Below are 15,917 nucleotides of genomic sequence, written 5' to 3'. Positions count from 1 at the left end.
CATTTTGCAAATACCTTTTGAAACCACGAGGAAAGCGCTGTATTAAAAAAGGGACAAGAGACAAAAAATAGTTCAACATAGTCTCTGCCCTCCAAGAACTCCCACGTGACGGCCATAATCCACGATACCAAGTGATGTGCCACAACAAAGACAGAGCACAGCGGGGTTTCAGCGAAGCGGGGGGATGGGAAGAGGCTTCACGGAATTGGAGCTATGTTAACCCGGTCCCTGTGTTACACCCAATTATTTAAAATACATGAATCTATCCATACACGTGTGTTCCTTTTAAAGTTTAGCACAGTCACTGAGCTCAGGGCTGGATAGTCCTTGAGAGATGATCTGACTCAAAACCACCCTTCTGCATGTTCTACCCACAAGGCAAGCTGGACCCCAGAGGGACGCACCTGCTGTGGGCACTTACATACATGTAAGTAGCGGTCCTGAGATTGCTGGAAGGCCTTCGTGGTTCCATAGGCATTGGTCTATTCCGTGAGCTCATTTCTCACCGAGCAGGAAAAACTTTCATGGAATTTGATTTGGTCCCCTTGGGTTTTCCACGATCAGAGCTCACGTGAAGGTTCCCTGAGTCACATGGAGACCCCCGAGTCATAGGACCTGGCAGTTTCAAACCAGATTTCCTCCACAGCCTTCTGGCCCATGTCAAGCATCTCTTGCAAGCGCTTCCAGCCGGTTTTCGCAGTAATCATGAGATAGTCCTTGTTCTCTGGGTGTAGCTGGCAAGAGTGTGCTGCGATGACCAGGGACTGGCAAAAGCGCCCACACACGAGCAGAAACAAGGCACTCCTCTCCACGGGCGTCAGCGGGATGACGCTCTCAAAGCCTGCAAGGACGTGACCTCCCACGTGCAGCGGACTCTTGCTCTCAATCATCATGTACATGATGGTGATGGCCACTTCGAACACGTAGTAGCCGTAGCTCATGTCACCAAAGTCCAGAATGCCAGACACGTGGTACACGGCATCGCCAAAGGCTGACTTGCTGGGCTCCACTAAAATATTATGGTCATTAAGATCTCCATGATTGACACCTACAAGGAGAAAAATCAAGCCACGGGCAAACATGAAATTCCCCAGCTCCTTCTCTGCCCGTTTCCTGTTCCTGGGGCACCGCCACTCAGCTGTGATGAGCAGTCCAGAGGTAGAGTCAAACCCTATTTTGCCTGAAATAAAAGAATTTTCTCTGAAAGGGAAAAAAAGGCAGTTAATTTTAGTGGTTGTATTTGCTTTGCTTCTATCAGTACGAGGCTAGAGGATGCGGGCTGGCCGCTGCAAACACGTGGTTCTGACTGCTGGCAGAATGAATGGAGAGTGTTCAAAAGGAATATACGTATTTTCACATTATCGCACGAAACAAAGGGTCCTAACGGAGACTGGCTGACTCGTCAGTGGAGTGTACAACTCTTGATCTTGGGGTTGTGAATTCAAGCCCCGTGTTGGATGTAGAGAGGGCTTAAAATAAAAAATAAATTTTTTTAAAAGGAAAAAAAAATAAGAAAAAGCCAAGAGTCCTAGAATGGGCCAGATGTGTCTTTATTTTAACCTAGGATTTCTAAAAAAAAGAAGTCTGATGACAAATAATTGTGAGTTCTCCCAGTCCTTTGATTACTAGATTAGACACTGATCTCAAGTCAGTACCACTCGAAGTGGGGGTCTGTGGTCACTGATGGTCCACAAACTCTTACTAGCATGTATGAGATAAAAACAGACATTGAGCATGTTTAGAAAAGACTGAGAGTGTTTACAGCAATTTGTCATCTAAGAGTGTGATCGTGCATGTCATTAAGAGTACAGACCAGCTTGGTGTTACCGGACTCCCACGGTAGGTCGTGTGTGGTGCAGGATGTGATCCAGTCATGAACAGCAGGACCACGCAACAGGCGCTGGGGAAAAACCACACTTGTTTTTTCTCAGGAACAGTCTGAGAAATTCTGATTTAAAACCCTGGCTAAGGATTAGGGAGACACAGGGACGTCCAGGAGCATGAAGCAGTGAGTCACGTACTTTCCGGTAAGTGTGTGATAGAAAGTAACATCCACTCCTGAGTACGATGCTGATTTCTTCTAGGTGACTTGGGATCACATAACTCATGCTTAAGTAATTTGGCCCAGTGGGTGACATGCAGAAACAATGAACATTTTTGGAAACCACAGATTCTAAACTACACATCTGTGAAACTGGGACGCATGATACAACGGATGCTGTGTCACACTCTCATTGGCAAGGTTTCTTCCTCCTCAGAGGTGAAGGAACGGTGCATCTTATGCAATCAAATGGGATTTTAGAACCACTGAGTTATGTTACTTCGAGCATGCAATCTGTACTTACGCAAGCATTTTATTGCTTCTATCCCTTGTCCACTGGCCTATCAAAAAATGATAGAGCTATTCAATGCCTGGGGAGAAAATGACAAAAGTTGTTGAATTTGAGAATTAAAGAAAGAGAAGGCATTCTGATCAGGATGGCAGAGTGAGTTCGTTCTCTGATAAGCCTCCTGTGTGTAATATACATAGTAATGACGAAAATAAGAAAAGAAAATAAAGATAGAGCCAACCTCAGGAACAAGATCAACTTATATTCTAAAACACAGAACAGAAATGCAGTGAGCAGGAACGCAGCCTCAGGTCCGTGGACGGTGTTCCAGGTCGGCAATGTGCTTTACCCCTTAGGGGGACAGGAAGTGGACGTGCTGCCTGCTGGGTGCAGGAGAAGGCTCACCACAGGACGTGAAAGGCCCTGACATGACATGACGAACTCACGAAAGGATGACAAGTCTGCTCGCACCCCACTACTCACATGGCCGGGTCCAGAGAGGCAGGAGAACAGAGCAGTCATTCTGGTACCACAGTCTTCGGTTTAGTTTTGAGTTAGTTTCTTTTTTTAAGATTTTTTGTTTTTTAAGTCCTCTCTACACCCAACATGGGGCTTGAACTCACCACCCTGAGATCAAGAGTCGCGTGTTCTATGGACTCAGCCGGCTGGAGGCCCCTCAAATGAGCTTCTTTTGGCTATTGCTCATGGTGCCTGATTTCCTTGCGTGCTGATATATAGTATGTTCTCTGGACACAAGGTAGTGACTCTAGAAAAATAACCAGAAGAACTTCTAGGAGGCAGGTGACAGGGGCTGACGAGTGCACTTACGGTGATGAGCGCTGAGTCATATGTGGAAATGGTGGATCACTGTATTGTACAGCTGAACTAATGTGACACTGTATGGTAACTATATGGGAACAAAAAATAATGTAAAACAATTTTTAATTAAAAAAGAACTTCTAGGGGTGCCTGAGTGGCTCAGTGGGTTAAAGCCTCTGCCTTCAGCTCAGGTCATGATCTCGGGGTCCTGGGATCAAGCCCCACATTGGGCTCTCTGCTCAGCATGGAGCCTGCTTCCCCCCACCCCTCTCTCTCTGCCTATTTGTGATCTCTGTCTGTCAAATAAAGAATAAAAATCTTAAAAAAAAAAGAACTTCTAAAACTGGAAAACATAATGAGAGAAGAATGCAGTGGGTGGCTATAACAGACAAGACATAACTTAAGAAAGAATCAATAAACTAGAGGACATGGTAGAGAAATATCTAAAATGCAGCATGGCACAGAAAAATACAAAACACACACACACACACACACACACACACACACACACACGAGAAGGGACACAGAGGATACTCAGTGAGAAGACTGAACATGAACTTAATGGGAGCCCAAAAGGAGGAAAGAAAATGGGGCTGGGCAAGAAGCTCCCACAACTGATGAAAGACAATATCCACATACAGGTTTGAGAAACCCAAGCATATTAAGAAAAAAAATCATTTAAGAAAAAGAGAACATCCTACAAGAACCCCAAAGGGAAAAAGGCAGGTGGTCTTCAAAGGCTGCAGACCGACAGCTGACCTCTCAGCAGGAATGGAGAAGCTAGGAGAGAGTGGAACCTAAAATCCCAAAAGCCCAAAACCTAGAGTCCTATAGGCTGTGAAAATATCCTTCAAGGATGAAGAGAAAACAAAAGCATTTTCAGACAGATGACATCAGAGAGTTCACCGTTAGAGAACCGGACTGGAGAACATGCTAGGGAATATGTTCTAGGCGGGAACAAAATGAGGCCAGGCAGGAAGCTTGAGGCTGGAGGAGAGGAAACCAACACACAAGTAAATGTAAACAAACCTGACTATGAAACAACAGTAGCGTTGTCTTCTGGAGGCCCCAAGTAGGGATCTGAAGTTCACCACATTTACCAAATCAGTGGCTTATAAGCCAGGGCAGACATAAATGCACTCAAGGTATCTTTAGGTCCCTATGTTGTCTGGGATCACATTACACTTTGATAAGTCGGGGTCACATATGACAGCATACAGCTCCCAAATTTCTGGACAGAAAGAAATACAGTCACGAAAAGAATGACCTCAAAAACGATGACATCAAAAGAAGAGGAGTAGAAGAAAAGAAAGAACTGGAACAGACAGACAGAGGCGAGAGTACAGGACAGGATTGCACAACTGTACGGTATCCCAGGGAGTGGACACTGAGGCAAAGGAAACAAATAGTAAAGAGAGAAACTGTATGGACGAAAGCTTCAGTTCGCTAGTAAGGTAAGAATCCTAATTTTATGTGCACGTTGCCTGAAAATATACAAAGCACATTTTGACAGAGATACACAAAAAGTACAGGAAATCCACAATCACAGCAAGAGACTTAAAATACACTTGTTAATAATTGTTAGAACACACAGACAAAAATATCAGTAGAGAATTTAGACAACAGGGCGACGAGCTTGACCGACTAACATATACATAACTGTACCCAACAACCACAGAACACACTTTCTTTTTCAGCACACATGGACCATTTTTTAAATTTACCAAATGCTGCTTCATCGAATAAATCTTAACAAATTTGGGAGTCCTGAAGTCACGTAAAGCTGCTCTGTCCCATATGGTAGTCGTCGGCCATGTGATGTCATTCACAATCATTCAGATTAAATAAAATGAGGCTCTGGTTCCTTAGTGGCACGAGTCCCACTGCAGGTGCTCCATGGTGGCTAGAAGCTACTGCAACGGACCACACAGACACAGAGCACTTCCACCAGTGAAGAAGCTCTCCTGGGCAGCGCCGACGGGACCCGTGCTCCCCGCCCACAGTGCAGCTACAGGAGAAATCCACACCAGAAGGGTAACTAAGAACCATCTTCTACAGATCTCTGTGAGTGCAGAGACGGGCCAATGTCCATGATTAGATTCCTCCATCTTCTAAGTGTAACATAAGTGTAAATAAGCTATCCTACCTCTTTCCTCCAAATTTATATAGAGATTCCATCCAAACCTAACCAAAATCTTAACAAAAATTTGTAAAAATATGACACACTGACTCCAAAATTGATACATACTTAAAGTAAAAAGAACCCAAAATAGTCAAGACCCTCTTACAAGAGAACAAGAAGGTGGGAGGCCATGTTCTACCTGCTACAAGACCTTAAAAATTAAAAAAATTAAGATAGTGTGGTAATCTTTAGAAACGCCCACAAATAGTCCAGCTACATTCCCTCCAGGAACATGCTGGGCTGTACTTCTCTGCTCCTCAAGAAGTTGTGTATGGCCAGGGGGCTTTCTGGCCCTTCGAACTGAACAGAAGTGACATCACTTCAGGGCAGAGATGCAAGGACGCGTACCGTGTCCAGCTTCCCCTTCCCCGGCTACACGAGATCCGTCCCACGCATCTCGGTCCCAGCGTGAGAGTCCACAGAGCAGAATCCAAGACAGTCCACGCGGGACAGGCCGCTGGAGTCAGAAGTAGCTCTGCTACCGCAGTGCACAGTACCTTACGGGCCACTTGTCGCTGCAGCATAACCTTGCCAAGCTGACACACAGTGTGGTGCAGGAGCAGAGATGGGCAAGGGTAACAGGGGGACAACACTGAGAGCCCCAGGCATTTGGTTTATAGTGGAGATGGTACTGCAAAGCCAAGCGAGAAAAGATGGGTTTTTAATAAATGCTGGTGAAAAAGTTACCAACCACAAGAAAAATTTACACCATACGTAAATTTCAGACAGTTTATAGACGTGTAATGAAAGGGAAAAACTGTAACGCTTTAGTAAGATAATGCAGGAGAATATCTTCGGGACCACAAGGTAGGGGAAAATGTCGACCCAAGGCACAAAACACTAACCAAGGAGCAGAAGACAGATACACTTGAAACCAAGAAATTCAGGACCGTTGATCAAAACACATCATAAAAAGAGTGAAAAGGCAGAATGGAACAAAATATTTGCAACACATATAACCAGCGAAGGAGCTGTGTCCAGGAACTATCTGGAACCTCTAAAATCACTGAGAAGGAAATCCCAGCTGGAAGACTGACCAAAGACTTGACGAGGTACTTCACGAAAGAGTTTATCCAAACGGCCAATACATGGGGAGCGGCAGAGCAAAACCGAAGGAATCGCTGTTTCCTACGGGACTGGAGGGGGTCAGACTGTGAGGACACCACAGGTGGGGAGCAGCGGACATGCGCAGCCTCTGCTGACAGCAGTGCACAGGCACGCAGGCTCTCCGGAAAGCCGTGTGCCAGCGTCTTGTCACGCGGCACGTAGACCTGTCCTATGGCCCAGCAGTCCTACCTCAGCACATGCGGGGCCGCGCACCCCGTAATGCAGACGAGAAGTGAGGGTAGCGAGGACCGGCGGAGCAGTAAAGGCGGGAAAGTGAAACTGGAACCAGGAGAATTCGAGCGCGTGTGAAGCATGTGACAGAGAACAGTCAAGGCTGCCAACTCCCAGGTTTTCGGTGAGATCAGCGAGGTGAATGGCAGATACCATTTTCATGAGGTGAAGATGAGCAGGGGGTGCAGATCTGATGGGGGAAGTCAACTCTATTTTTATGCTACCGCCTTGCATTACGTTTACACGAAGTAAACACTACAGATGGAGTTGTGATGGCTCCCCACGGCCGACATGTTGAAGCCCGCCGACCAGCGTGGTGGTGTTTGGAGCTGGGGGTCTTTGGGCGGTAATGGGGTTTAGATGCACCATGAGGGTGGGGCCCTCGTGGTGGGATTAGTGCCCTTCTAAGAAGAGACACCGACGGGAGAGCGCAGCGCTCTCTGTCCACCACGTGTGGATGCGGAGAGAAGGTGGCTGGGGCCTGGGAAAGAAACAGAACACGCTGGCATCTGGACCTCGCATTTCCAGCCTCCAGAACCATGGGAAGCCCCCCACCTCATCTCCATACTTTGTGACGGCAGCCAGAGCTGGGCCCTACTGAAAGCAGAGGCAGGAGGGAGGCTACTGCCTTCATCAGGCTTGCTGTAAGCGCCCTTCCTGCCTGGTCCTCTGACCTGTGCTTCGTGCCCCGTCAAAGGCTGCTTCCACCTGGAGAAACTGTCGCCCACATCCATAAGGAGGTACACACTAGTGTGCTCACCGGAACCCCACAACAGAACAACAACAACAAAGAAAAAACAACCTAAAATTCTATCGACAAGAGAAGAGACTGAAAATAGCACAGTACATTGAAATAAATGGTGGCGCATACCTGAGTAGTATGGGATACTACTTAGTGCAACAATGGGCGAAATGAGCTAGAACCCATATGAAATGATTAATCTGGACCGAGAAAAGTAGGTTGCAGAACAGTAAGACCATCTGATCCCATCTAACAGTGGAAAACATGCAGAACGTCATGGCACCTCATTTATGAACACGTATGTAGTGAGTGCGAATTCAGTAGGGAGGGGAAGGTGCGATCACGTCAGGTCTGGAGAGGATCTCAAATGTGGCAATTTTAAGGGAAGTAGAAGTACCATTCTTTAAAGCACGAGGAGCAAGCTCGGCCCCATTTTGAGACTTGGTGAAACCGAGTCGTATGTCCACGCTCTTCTGATGCTCTAAATGTGCCAGTGTAAACAGCAAGGAAAATACTTCCCCTATCGGGGGTACTCACACTCTCGGAAGTGACGTAGTTTGGTCAGGATTTCGTCCTTGAACAGCTGGATGACCTGTATGACAATCTCCCGGTTTTGGCTCTGGCCCAAGGCATCCAGGTACTTCTCCAGAAGAGGGACGTTTTTCAGATTCCAAATGAAGTTCTCCCGACGAAGATGACTTAACTTTGGGTGATGGAATTTCTAAACCGAAGACAAGGAGCCCTGAGAGTCTGGACAGGTAGAGCGGCCACGAGGGACAGCTGGGTGGGCGAGAGACCGCCCTCTCAGGCTCGGTCCGAGGGGCCCGCGGCGCCCCCGCGCTCACCGACACGCTCCGTTAACCCCCCCCACACGGGCACACCTGACCAGGAGTCGTCGTTCTGAGGGCACGTCCCCATCTCGCTCGTAGCTGAGGGGGACTTCCTGGAGCCCCCAGCGGGAGCTGGAGGCAGGGAGAAAGAAGTCTGCTGACCCCGACGGCCAGCCCCCCCGTGACCTGTCTGACCTCACCTTCTACTATGTTCGCAGACTCTCCTGCAGCCACAGCGGCCTCCCGGGGGGCAGGACCGCGCCCGCACACCTCCACCCCATGGCCTCTGCATTCGCGGCTCCCCTGGACACACAGCCAGGCCGTGAACGTCCACCAGCTCCTTCTGTGGGAGGCCCCCGGCCACCGCACCCGAAACATCAGCCCCCTCCGGCCCTTCCTGCCCCTCCCCGCGCTGATCTCTTCCCCGTGAGCCCGCAGCACGCACGGCTACCGCTCTCCGGAGCTCACCCTCTGGCCTTACTCTCCAGCCTCACAGGAACAGGAGCTCCTGCGCGGGCCACGCCCTGGGTTGCTCCGTCGGCTTGCTCCACATTCCCGCACCTACCACGGTGCCCGGCTCACAGAACACGCTGCTCCAGCGACAGTTGCCGAATAAATGAATGTTCCCGGGATAGAAAATTCTAGAATTGCCAAGGCCTTTAGCCTTGGGCCACTCTATATGGAGTTTGAAACAGCTCTGCCCATCACGACACAGAAGGGGAAACTGAGTCCAGGATAACGAGGGAAGTCACTACTCGCGGGCTGAGGGGCACTGAGGGCCCTTCCGTCCGTGGGGCGAGACTTCTCAAGCGAGACAGCCGTGTCGCAGGACAGACCAGGAGACAAGCCTCTGTCGGCAGCATGTGGACCAGCCCGTGGGACGTATGCTGGGTTTTGGATTTTATTCTACTTCTTTAAAAACATTCCTCTTAGTGGATTTTGCCATCCACTCTCGAGGCCTGGAGTTTGGACCCCCCAGGCTCCACTGTCACCACCACGGACTTGCTAAGTAGCCTCGGTCAGAGCACCTCTCATGGGGGCGACTTTTCATGCCTGACCGGCTCTGCGGTCTTCCTGTCGCTGAGCCGAGCTGTCTCTGTACCGTGTCCCAGGCCCTGGTTCCAGTGATGACGTCGGGGCCGCCTCCCACCTGACCGGCCACCACACAGTCCCAGATGGCGGTCCTGTCCCCCAGAGTGTCCTCCTGACAGAGTCAAGCTTGCCAGTGCCCAGTCATCCTCACGGGACACGGTCTGACCCTCCTGATAGCATGACATGCCAAGGGCCACCCCAGGTCACAGGAATGTTCGGCATGACAACGCTGCTAGAAGCTGTGTCCCTGGGGGACAGGACTGCAGGTACGAATGGACAAGGTACGGGAGAGAAAGAACGCTGACCCTGTTCGGAACCACTGGAAAGTTTACCGGGCATTCTTCTTCCTTTCCGTTGTAAAGAGCACAATAGACGGAGCCATGGTCCACCCGGGGAGGGCTCTGGGCCGGCTCCTAAAACAGGGCACTGCCAGCCACACACCCCATGGGAGAGGGCCCGGGCTCCAGCAGGAGGTACGGGACAGGACCCGGCCCCAAGGTCCGACACGGCAGGGTCTCAACAGGCTCTTCTGCTTAATATTGCAGATGTTTCCTTTGCAGTAAAACCTGAGTGTCAACACCAGCCACGCGGTTGTTTGACGAATGAAGACCGGAAAGAATAAAATGAATAAAGACGTCACACCTAACGGGCACCCGGTACAGGTTTGCCGAACGTGAGTGTCACAGCTCCGGCTCCTGGGTATCTGAGCCAGAGGTCGGGGGCCACGGCATGACTAGGTTAAATGCAAACATCCCAGAGGAGGGACACAGACTGTCAGAGGAGAAAACCAGCAAGACCTCACCTCCTCGGCCTACCAGATGCGCCTGCGTGGCACACGGGGACAGAAGGCACACAGGAAGTCTCCTGCTCGGCCCCAGGGGCTCTGGGACAGGGGGCATAGGAACCTCCTCCGTCTCCCAGCTGGGGTGCCCCGGCCCTTCTCTCACTGAGCTCCCGCTAAGGCTCTGGTGACTCTTCTAAAGCAGCAGCCACAGGGAAGGACACCGTGGACGGGCTGACCCCGGGCGCCACGAGGGGGCACGGTGTGAGGTCCACGGAGGCTGGCGAGCTTCCCCCGCGGCACGGGGCTCCCCTGTGACCGACATCGGGGGTGACTGCCATCCTGTGCACGGCGCCGGGTCCCAGCACACATGTTAGAGCCCACGTCTTCCTCAGCCCCTCCGTGTCCCATCCCGGAACATTAAATCAATCACCAAATCCTGCTGGCTCCGTCTCCAACATGTATCTTGAAGCTTTCATGGGTTCCGGCCCTCAGTCAGCTTCTCTCTGATGATTCCTTCGCTTCCTAGACGCGCTCTGCCCACGCCGGCTCTCTGCCAGCCTGTCCGCCGCACTGGTCCACGGAGTGCCGCAGCGTCGCGATCTGTGCCCGTTTGAAGACCCTCCAGGCAAGGGCACGTGAGGTGACGAGCACGGCTGTCACATGCGACTGATGAATCCCTGACCTCTACTTCTGAAGCCAATAATACGCCATGCCTTAATTAAATTAATTTAAACTAAAAACCACCCGGGAAATAAAAATAAAAACCCTCCAAGTTCCCTAAACCCTTTCATGTCGTATACGACAATGTATCTCATAATCTGACCAGCGTCTGTCTCCACTTTTGTCCCCGTCTTGTTCTCTCGGCAACCAGCTGCCTCATGGTGAGGATGCGGGGCCATCCTGGGGGACGAGAGCCCCCGTGGGGGAGAACCACAGCGCCCCCGGCCGAGCACCCCACCGAGTGCGGCTGCACGCGTGGCCCCATCCACACCACGACCCACAGAGACACGAGAAATAAATCCACGTCTGAAGGCTCAGTTTGGGGATGGTCTGTTACGTGGCATAGGTAGCCGGGACGCTGCTCGGCGAGGCCAGCAACAGGAGGTCCGAGTTCAGAAGTCGCAAGAGGAGGGAGGGATCGTTTATGCGCAGCACGGAAGGGAGGGGTCCAGGGGGCATTTCCCAGAGGGCGACGCCCAAGCCACGTGCTGAAGGCTGCGTGGGAGTCTGGCTGCACGGGGAAAGGGGCCGGTAGCTCAGAAAGTGGCACGTGCGAAGACACACGCGAAGACATGTGAGACAGAGTGGCCCGTCGGGGATCCACAAGAGTGATGGGGAGAAGGAAGGACGGACGGACGGAGGCCCTGTGGGGACTCAGGCAGGACAGGGCACGCGGGGCCTCACACGGGGACCTTGGCCTCCACGTCGAAGTAGCGAGAAGCCACTGACAGGGTCTGTGGTTGGATTTGTAACTGTAGAAAGTAACTCTGAATCGGCACAAAGAGTAAATTGGGGAAGGAGCCTGACCACAGGGAGGCGACTGTGGTGAGCGAGAACAGTCACGGCAGCAGCGGGGGTGGCGCGGCCACAGAGGCGCGTGGCCTGTGGCATGAGCAGGACGCAGCGGGGTCCTGGAGGTGTTTTCCTCATGCAGACCACATGGCGCAGACCACCTCTTAGCGTGCGTGTCGCCCCGCCCCAGCACATTCCTCTGGGACGGGGAGCCCGTCCTCTTCTCCCGGAGCTGGGCACGGCCAAGGGGCACGTACACACATGCTGTGGGCGGCTGCAGGGCACACTCGTCGTCCGCAGTACCGTCTCCACCACCACGTGGACACACGTCCACCCAGGCCTCCGGCTCCCGCCGTGGCTCGCTCGCTGGCCGGACAGTGTGGGGCTCACTCTGCAAATGCAGACGGTCTTCCGGGAGCAGCACCAAGAGCGTAGGGACCGCCTGGAAACGCAGGCAATCCTGCCCACACTCCCGCGAGGCGCAGGGCTGGGCGGAAAGAGGCCTCGCAGTCAAGAAATGCCCATAGCAGCGGCCCTAGTCCCTTCCTAACAGCCCACAGGAGGCACCGGGAGGAGAAGGGGAGTCCGGCCCCGGGTTTGTTAACTGAAACAGACCACAACTCAACAAATACACAGGTCCCAGAAGAGAGCAAAGCCCCACGTCCTACCTGCAGGGTCTCATCCAGTCTGCCGGCGAGCCTCCCGACCTCGTACAGCAGCTGGGGGCTGCTGGGGATCTCGGCCACAGGCGTCCCCGGGAGGTAGGACAGCAGCCTCAGCAGGTAGCCTGCGACTCCAGAGCCGCCATCTGCATGGACGCAAGCACATGCCGTCACGTCTCAGGGAGATGGCCGGGGCTGTCCTGCTCGGTCATTACGACCAGGAGAACCACAGACGTCACAGGACAAGAGCAACACACGGGCTTCACGGGGTCCAAAGGACGGACGGACAGACCCGAGGGTTCCAGAGCCAGCCACGCACACACGACGGCTCGGTGGCCCCGGATTCAGAGGACGCGCAAGACTGGGAAGCGGGGTGCCCCAGGTCATCCGTGACCCCGAGATCAAGACCCTGGGATCACGACTTGAGCCCCCAGGTGCCCCCGTCAAGTCCTTTCTGAGGGGAAGAGTTACAGCAGATCCTGTGAATCAGAGCTCCCCCATCTCCACTCTGGGGAGGCCGCACGTCCCCCACGCCTACAGTGGGAGCCATCAGCCCGTTCCCAGTGTTTCTACTTGTAGCTCAAATGCGGTAACGTACGTGGACGCGGTGACGGCGAGCTGGCGGGCTCTTACCTACGGACACGAGAGAGCTGAGGTGGCCTCCTGCAGTCGGATGCACAGAGGCCGTGGGGAAGCCGGCAGCTCTCAGGAACATGCTGACGTGGCTCTGCACTTCAATCAGCTCTGGGCTCCTGCTCGACTCGGTGTTGCTTATCTTAAGGACGTACTCCGTTGGCTCATCTGCGGTGTCTTTGGCACTCGAAATGCACACATGAAAGTTTTGGTCATCATAGCTGGGAAGTGGCCGGATCTTGGAAACTTTTAACCCAAATACCGATTGCACTAATGCAGAGGCTTGTACGTCACTGAAAGTAGGCTTGGCAAGAGCCTGGGATTGCTGATCGTCTCCGTGTGACATTACGTCTCGGGAAAACAAACCAACTAGGAAGAGGACACACAATGAACACATTTACTTAAATGATTTTTCTTTTTTTTTTCTAAAGATTTTATTTATTTATTTGACAGACAGAGATCACAAGTAGGCAGAGAGGCAGGCAGAGAGAGAGAGAGGAGGAAGCAGGCTCCCCGCAGAGCAGAGAGCCCGATGTGGGGCTCGATCCCAGGACACTGGGATCATGACCTGAGCCGAAGGCAGAGGCTTTAACCCACTGAGCCACCCAGGCACGCCTTAAGTGATTTTTCTTAAGACAGACCCATCATGATGCTGCTTGCTCCTGATTCTATACATTTCATTAATTTTCACTCATAAAGCTGAAAAATTAAATTCGTAAATGGGATAAAGAAAGAGGTGTTTGGGCAGGTGAATAAATATTCTTGCATCATAGATTACTTTCAAACTCACCTCACAAACAGGAGGTAGGAAAGCCCCTGGCACGCCCTAGTCCCATTCCTGGCCCACTCCCCCCAGCAGCTGTCTTCCCGGGGAGACTGAGGTCGCGACAGGAGGAGCACTTTGCTGAGACAGTAGGCATAGAGACAGGCAGAGAGAGAGGAGGAAGCAGGATCCCTGTGGAGCAGAGAGCCCGATGCGGGGCTTGATCCCTGGACCCTGAGATCGCGACCTGAGCTGAAGGCAGAGGCCTTAACCCACTGAGCCACCCAGGCACCCCATAGTGTTTTTTTTTAAGTAAGCTCCATGCCCAATGTGGAGACCCCGGACCTATGGTATTGTCCCTTTGACAGAGGGGACAGCTTGGGGCTAAAACATAAGTTCAGATCCAGGGATCTTACTCTGCTGCCCACCAGTTCCGCTGAATCATAACCTCACCGTCCAGCTCACCATACACACTTTCAATCCAGAAGCATGGGCTGGTGTGCGAGGCACGGTGTGAGCCCTGGAGGACACAAGCAGATGCCCCAGGGCACTCCGGGACACGAGGCACGTCAGCTCACGGTCACAAACACCCTCCCAGTCCGACACTCAGAAGCTGCTCAGAACATCAAGTCACAAGGCAGTAAGTACTAAACTGAGAACACCAAAGAGCCCTGAACTAAGCACACCCCTGAAGTGTATGAATTAACACTGAACTCAGTTGACCTTTACGTTGCAAAGAATCACTTTTCTACAGCCAAGCAGAATAAGGGCTGGAAGTAAACATGATGGGCAGTTCCACAAGGCTGCCCAGCTGGCTCAGGGCGTACAGCATGTGACTCCTGATCTCAGGGTTATAAGTTTGATCCCCATGCTGGGTAGAGTGATTACTTAAAAATAAAATCTAGGGGTGCCTGAGTGGCTCCGTCAGTTACATGTCTGACTCTTGATCTCAGCTTACATCTTGATCTCACAGTCGTGAGCTGGAGCCCCATGTTGAGCTCCACATTGGGCATGGAGCTTACTTAAAAAAAAACACTATGGGGCGCCTGGGTGGCTCAGTGGGTTAAGGCCTCTGCCTTCAGCTCAGGTCGCGATCTCAGGGTCCAGGGATCAAGCCCCGCATCGGGCTCTCTGCTCCACAGGGATCCTGCTTCCTCCTCTCTCTCTGCCTGTCTCTATGCCTACTTGTGATCTCTCTCTGTCTAATAAATAAATAATACCTTTTAAAAAAAACTGCACACACTTGGCATCCCTCAAAAGCATCTACGTGACACAGATACCACAGGGAAGGGCTTCTGAACAGTCTTCAGGAACCAAATGTTTGAGTTCCATGCACCCTCACTTCCCTCTTTTTCCAAAATAGCTTTCTTCCAACGCCCCCTTCATACTAAGCTGTAGGTAACGAGTAACATCTGCGGGTGGGCTGTGTTTCAGGGCATGATTCTGATGGCGGTTCAAGAGATGGCATCATACAAGAAGCATCTCAAGAAGAGCGAGCTTTCATCTACAGAAACTGGAACAACTGTCGCTTCCGGAGGGCTCTCTGGAGGGCCATGTCTAGATCTCAATGATGCCTGGTTTACACAGATACGTACATCTGTCCAAACTTGAAACTTAAGGATAAGATCTGTGGATCTTACTCCTTGTAAATTTAAACTTAAAAAAAAAAAAGTCCCTGTGAGAGACTGGCAAGGACAAGGGGCTAAGGGTGGGTGGGGTCTTAGGACCTTCTCAGAGCTCCCCAGATCACACTATGCCCATGAAAGTCTAATCACTTCAGATCTATGAAAGCCAGAGCTCACCTCACTCCAGTGAGGAGACGGGGATAAAATTCAGAGAGGCACACTAGGGCTCTCCCATAGGACACCCTCCCCGCCACAGCCCCAAGTCTATGCCTGATGACTCAAGTGATGACAAGAATTTTAGCCTAGGGACTTCTGGGTGCACAGCTCAAGCCATGATCCTGGGGTCCTGGGATCAAGTCCCAAATCGGGCTCCTTGCTCAGCAGAGCCTGCTTCTCCTTCTGCCCACCACTCCCCTGCTTGTACTCTCTCTCCGGGTCAAATAAATAAAATCTTAAAAAAAAAAAAAAAAAAGAATACTAGCCTAAAATGCCATTCTCCACCCCCTCCCTGTCTTCCTATAGATCCTCTTTCCAAAGTGACTTCTCTCCCCCCGGAAGCCTGCAGCCAGCCGCTCCTGCCACGGGCCAGTTTCTACCACCTGTCA

The 15,917-nt window shown here is 51.7% G+C and overlaps 1 protein-coding gene across 3 annotated transcripts; it reads right to left on the bottom strand.

The window, feature by feature from the left end:
* Positions 1-492: 492 nt before the first annotated feature.
* Positions 493-15,093, bottom strand: HYKK (hydroxylysine kinase). 3 transcript variants are annotated; one of them, XM_032836877.1, is made up of 5 exons: positions 15,076-15,091; positions 12,925-13,293; positions 12,298-12,437; positions 7,949-8,132; positions 493-1,180 (listed from the first exon to the last, which is right to left on the bottom strand). In XM_032836877.1, the coding sequence occupies exons 2-5, from the start codon at positions 13,268-13,270 to the stop codon at positions 588-590; spliced, it is 1,263 nt and encodes a 420-aa protein (XP_032692768.1). In that variant the 5' UTR covers positions 13,271-13,293; positions 15,076-15,091; the 3' UTR covers positions 493-587. The 3 variants fall into 3 exon arrangements, with proteins under 3 accessions (XP_032692768.1, XP_032692769.1, XP_032692770.1); XM_032836879.1 differs by having other exon boundaries at positions 1,069-1,200; positions 15,076-15,093; XM_032836878.1 differs by lacking the exon at positions 15,076-15,091 and having other exon boundaries at positions 493-1,048.
* Between the last annotated feature and the right edge of the window lie 824 nt (positions 15,094-15,917).

The sequence above is a fragment of the Lontra canadensis genome, unplaced genomic scaffold (assembly GCF_010015895.1).
Source record: "Lontra canadensis isolate GAN:19392208 unplaced genomic scaffold, GSC_riverotter_1.0 scaffold94, whole genome shotgun sequence".
Taxonomy (NCBI): Eukaryota; Metazoa; Chordata; class Mammalia; order Carnivora; family Mustelidae; genus Lontra; species Lontra canadensis.
The sequence above is the reverse complement of the archived record's forward strand: the minus strand, read 5'-3'. Positions and strand labels throughout refer to the sequence as shown.